The sequence below is a fragment of the Pygoscelis adeliae genome, unplaced genomic scaffold (assembly GCF_000699105.1).
Source record: "Pygoscelis adeliae isolate BGI_AS28 unplaced genomic scaffold, ASM69910v1 Scaffold174, whole genome shotgun sequence".
Lineage (NCBI taxonomy): Eukaryota > Metazoa > Chordata > Aves > Sphenisciformes > Spheniscidae > Pygoscelis > Pygoscelis adeliae.
Window position 1 is genome coordinate 271034 of NW_008824676.1, and position 6000 is coordinate 277033.

Genomic DNA, 6000 nt, shown 5'->3' on the forward strand with positions numbered 1-6000 from the left:
CAGGTTACAGTAAAAAAAAAAAAAAAAAAAGCTGGGGGGTGAGGAGAGTAAGCTGCTACTAGCACTGTTACGAGAGTTTTATCTTTCAAAGGTACAACTTTTTCTACAATTATACTTGAATCTCTAATAACTTGAATGCTTCCACAAGCATTAAGCCTTACCTCAGATTCATCCCTTTGATCATTGTTTTCTTCCTCTTGGCCACCATTTTTAGGCATATAAGCCATCTTCAGTCTCAAGAAACCCTTTACACGAGATTTGTGGCTAGAAGACAAGGAAGTACATTGCATTCAACAACCCTTAAGTAGCTGCAAATAACAAACCTTGAAGTAAGAAATGTTTTAAAACACAAAGGTCCTCTCTCTCACCTTCTTGGTCTGAGAAGGAAATCCTTAAATGTGTATGGCCTTTCCATGGTTGGGTCTTCAGTCTATAAGCATTTAAGAAAATAGCAAATTAAAGGGCTTGCCCACAAGTACAGAGACATATAAAGAACACTGACATCACAGATGCAGTAGAAATGCTAGAGAAGACGTTTAAATGACGAAGCTACAGCAGGCAGACTTCTCTACCAGTGTGTTACCGTTAGATGTTAATGTACAGTTGCAGAAACAGTCCACTAGATGTCACTGCAAATATCAGTGATGGGCTGAGCCAAGCCTCATTTGTAAGTGCACACAACATTCACAATTCAGAAAAAGGTGGAAAAGACCAACTAAACAAACCCCTTCCAACTTTTTCCAGTCACCCAACAGGAGTGTCAGAAAAGGTTGCATCCATTTCGAAGCAGTATTTTTTTTGCACATTAGAAAGTGATGAAATACAACTCCTCCTCAGTGGGCTTTCATTTTTTTATTTCAAAGTTGTTGAGACTTTCAAAAATAATCAAAGGCTTCGAAATCCTTTATGAAGTACCTAAGTAATATTATCAGGCTGACAGATTACATCTTCTGATTTCCATTTACTTGTAAATTTCATAAAGCCTTAAATCTTGAAAACTTTCTATTACAGGAGAATTCCGGCTTTCTTATCAAGTAATTTACATCCTTCCTGTCTGCGAGAACATGGATGATATAAGTACAAAACTAGGAATTTTAAATTGACAAGGTAAATAAGAGAATCAGAAATCCATATACATACTTAATCTGTTGATTGTTTGGGGTACTTTATTCTAATCGATCGTACGATTTGGGCTGACAAAATTGGAAGCATGAACTGTGTTACACTGAAAGAGTAAGCACATTATCATACACACTCCAGTAAGACTAAAGATCTAGTACCTCAGATTAACACCAAACCTCCTCAAAACGAGCACAAAGTCAGTGTCATACTTCTCAGAATGTTGCGCCCATCTGCCATCCACTAAAAAAATGATACTGTATCTGTAAATCCCTTTCCCAGCCCTATTCCTACAAACAGGAACACTTCTCGAGTCCAATTCTTTAACTAAACCTTTCCAATCACAGAATAATCTAACTCCCAGACTATTATTCATTAAAAGCTCTGTTATCTGTTGTATTTCAAAGTCAAGAATTTAAAAATCAATCCCAACTTATTTTCTCAGGTATTATATCAAATACTATACAGACTTTACTGAACGAGCCCTTATCCTGCAAGGCATTTCCTGCATTGAGTGTCCACTTAATCTGAGAGACAGACTTCCCATTTTTTCAGAGAGAGTAGATTTTAGCCAAATCAACAGGACATCAAAGCATACATGATTAAGAAGTACTGTAAGTAACGTACACAAAATAAGAAGCTGTATATTTCAACCAAATTTTGTAGATGGTAATTAGACAGTATTAGAGAAAGCAAGGATTTTGACAAACAAATTAGCAGTATAGCTAGAATGAGAAAGCAAACATTTGTTAATAAATACACCATGATGTCTCTTATTAAGGTACTGGAAGGATGAATGAGGAAAATATCAATTAGAATATAAAGATATACAGTATGTTTCCCTGAGCATCAAATCAGTACACACACCTTAATAAGCATTTAAATAACTCATTATAACAGAGTATGAGAACACACCCAGGCAGGTAGGTAAGCACCCTGCGGAGACACTGCTACGTTACAGCTATAGAAAGAATGACTGTTCTGAGATATGTATTGAGAATTTTCCCAGAATTTTTTTTTTTTTTCTGAGAAGATGGAGAGTGAGGAAGGATTTTGTACAGGAATCACATTCACTTTCTAGTGAGCCTAGAAGAAATGGGAAGCTCTGGACTGCAAAATTTCATCATTTTAGCATAATGGATTTTATTCTTCAATGGCAGTTAAGCAGCTGAACAAGGAAGTTTTACAATCTTGGATTTTCTATGTAAAGGCAGTAGAAGACTTTAAAATAATTTGAAAAAGTTTAGCATTCCACTCAAATATGAGCTAGAAAGGGATATGCACGCTCATGTTCCACATAAGTCCCCAGTGAGAGGAGAGTTGTTCTCTTCCTACAGAATATGGAAGGAAAACAAAAAGCTGCTAATTCCTCAAAACAGCTCACAGAAAGTGTGTGACATGTCTATAGCTCTATCTCAAATCTTGCTGGTTATTTTTCATTATTAAAAATAATGTTTACTAAAAAGGAACTTTAAAATACTACCTGACTGCAGAATAGGCATGCACTAATACATCCCTCATCACTTTATATTTCATAGTACATTTTTTGCAGGACACGTAGCTTAATGCTGGAGGACTTCTTCTATAGTTATGTACAGGCTATTTAGATAATGTCTGTGCATATGGATACATCTAAATGGAAATATACACACAACTACGGATAAAATAATATGACATGAGCTCACATGAGAATGGAATGATGCATTTTTCATCAGAATACATTTCTGATTGCTCCCTCATATTTTTCAACTGTTACAGTTTATAAGCCAACAACAGCGTTATGACTCAAGATCAACTGTAACAGACATATCTAAATAAGTGTCACTGTGAAAGTCATTACAAAGCCATTTTCCTCCTACAATAACATCCATCAATAGCGAGAAGTCAAATTCAGGCACAAATAGCAACAGTCATGCTAAAATTGACACCTTATTTTGATGTAAACATTTTCAATAACTTCCATCATTCCCATGTTCACCCATTCAAATACATAAAAAAAACCGCCTCCAAGTTCATGGAAGTAAGATTAACATGTATAACATTTTTAAAATATTAACTACATCCAAACAATGTTAGTCACCCAAAACATTATACAATATGAGAAAACACTTATACCAAGCATAAAACAATCACTATAAATATATACATATATATGCATATATGTAGAATTTACTAGAAAACTTTGTGAAGTAGAAAGTATATTTTTTTACTATTTACAAAGAAGATGAAAACAACTGCAGTGTTTCATAGTTTTTGTGCCCTGTGACCTAACTTCAGTTCTTTCATCAGTGATTGAATTCAGCTTTGAAGCACAGGGTGAAGTACAATATGGGTACAAAAAGACAAAAGAAATGCTTTTTTGGCACAAACATTATCTGCTAAGTTAATTTTGGATTTTTGCCTACTAAGTGAAAAAAAGAAAGACCATACAGCAGTACCGAAAAACTGAAACTGAAGCAAATCTACCCATGAAATAAAGAATTCATTTTTACTTATCTTTGAAAATCATTTTGACTGAGGCTTTTGCAGCACGGGAAGGTAGTATTATAGACATACACCTAGCATCGTGTAAAGTAAGTTTTCTAAGCAATATACGGACTTTATCTGCCGCGGGCTCAAATTGAGGTTAACTTCAAGCTTCATACAATTTGAATGTCATATGGACCCTCTTTGTTCCACCACTTCACCTTCTTTGATGGCAGGCTCTGTGTAAAATAATTCCTCATGAAATACCCAACATCACCAATGTCATTTAAAAAAATTTTGATTTTTAGTTATTTTTCTTTTTCAGTACAGCATCCCTACAGAATCTCCAACACAGCATAATGTCTTCAGCCTTTTCAGCAGTTTCCAATAGAAACAGATTTCATGAGGGTCCATCAACTGGAAGCAGAGAAAACAGACCTCTCGCTTAGAGTTTTTCAGTGAAAAAGTCTGGCAGTGAAAGCTTGAACACACTGGAGCCAGTAACAATTCTGCCCCTGTCTTTATTGGACTATGATTACATTTAGGACAGTATTCACTAGTCTCTGAATGTTGAGCATCCTCCGTAGACAGATTATATGCACGATCTATAAAAACCTGAAGATGGAGTTTCACATCATGATTTACAGACAGCCAGTGCTATGTCAATTCTATGCTCGCAGAATTAAAGAACTCCACCCTTGATTATATAGTAAATAGAAATTCCCTTGATTTAGGCTGGAATTTTCCTCGCTCTGTGAAGACCATGCAGAGTCCTGGCTGCCAGGAGGAAACCAGACAACTGGAGATTTACAGAATTACAGAACAAGCTTTACACTTAGAATCCCTCCATATATTAACAAAAACAAATAGAGAAAACATTATCACCCTCAAATCAAACACCTCAAGTATTTGATTGTTGGCAATAAAATGATTCAAACTCTGTGTCAATTACTTTTAATTTTTTGCTATTAGAACTCTTACTGCTGGGCAAAGAATTCAATTTTAGCTAAAATAATGAATATAGTTATTGCAGCCTTTTGGTTTTCCATGCATTTGCTGAAGCAAATCTGCTAAAATGAAGCTTAATCGGGCTTATCTATACCACCTGGTTTTTTGCACAATAGGTTTCTCTGACCATAGATGTGCATCCCTTCCCATGCACATCTGACGCAAACCAGCAGAACACACCTCTATGTCACCACTTCCAACAATAATGCAAGTTGCTAATTGAAGTCATGAGTAAGTCTTTCAGCAGCAGTGCTGAATTTAAGAGTCTCCCCTCCGGTGATTATTCCTGCCCCAAAGCCAGTACAGCCATTTGCACTGCCATTTCATAAACTGGACCAAGGAAACATTCCGAGTTAAAAAATAAACCATCCAAAACTAACTAGTTATGAATAACGCAGATCTAGTTCACCATGTGAGCGTTAGACCCAGGATAATTAAGCAGGCAACAAGAGTGTGTGTGAATAAACTGCAGGGGTCTGCCCAAGCAGACACCACTGCTTTCAGAACTGCGCACTGAACTACATACCCAGGAGACAGCAATGGCAGTACCTACAAAACCCGGATTTGCATCCACAGTATGTGTGCCTACTGTGAGCGTAACCGCTCCCTCTCCTAGTCAGAGTTCATAACACGTGAGGAAAAGCAACCAGCCAGGCACATGCTGGCCCGACGCAGTGGTGTGGCAGCTCCCAGTTGATGCGCTCCAGTCATTTCACGGCTCATCTCTTATGCGTAGCAGAGATGCCAGACATGAAGTTGTCACATCTCAGTAACTAAGACTTTACCTATCTGTATAAAACAAACTGAGGTACCTGTACAATGATACATTTGGTGTTTCAGAAAACATCTGTAAATAAATGACACTGAAAGCAGGCATTAACCCAAGTATTTAAACTCTTAAGTTTTAAAAAAATAGAAGAAAACCCTCCCAATATCAGCTTTTCTAAGTTATTTGATTCATGCTTCTTTGCATATAATGCATTTAAGCTGTTTAAAATCGGGAAAACATCCAAAATACATACTTCCCTATCACACAGGAAGGGCAATAGGCACCTACATGCCTCTTACAGAAAAAAAATCTATTTATACATGTATAGACGTTAAAAGTTATATGTATGCATATTAAAAGCTATAATGTATGCTCTGACAATATCACAGCTTGTATAATTATTATTATTATCAATAATGTTGAACGTCAACATCTAACGAACTTCGTTGTATGTGCTATGGCACTCATGAATATCTCACTATTTCCATTACTTAGGAGTCCTTCGCGTAAGTTTACTTTCAATCAGTAATAAATACAATAATTTTACTCAAATTTGCTATGAAGATCAGTAATTTTATAACATTTTCAAAAGAACTGTTATTTTTGTAACTTCTTAAGATGTTGTCATGCTGGTTCAG

At 36.1% G+C, this 6000-nt stretch overlaps 1 protein-coding gene across 4 annotated transcripts in view; it reads right to left on the reverse strand.

The window, feature by feature from the left end:
• Positions 1 to 6000, reverse strand: part of NEDD4L (neural precursor cell expressed, developmentally down-regulated 4-like, E3 ubiquitin protein ligase) — a 151199-nt gene that overhangs the window by 55823 nt on the left and 89376 nt on the right. For all 4 annotated transcript variants that reach the window (XM_009323056.1, XM_009323057.1, XM_009323055.1 and 1 more), the window contains 2 exons: positions 369 to 430; positions 162 to 264 (listed from right to left, as the gene is read on the reverse strand). In XM_009323056.1, coding sequence (XP_009321331.1) covers positions 162 to 264; positions 369 to 415 — 150 coding nt within the window. In that variant the 5' untranslated portion in view covers positions 416 to 430. The remainder of the gene's footprint in view (positions 1 to 161; positions 265 to 368; positions 431 to 6000) is intronic.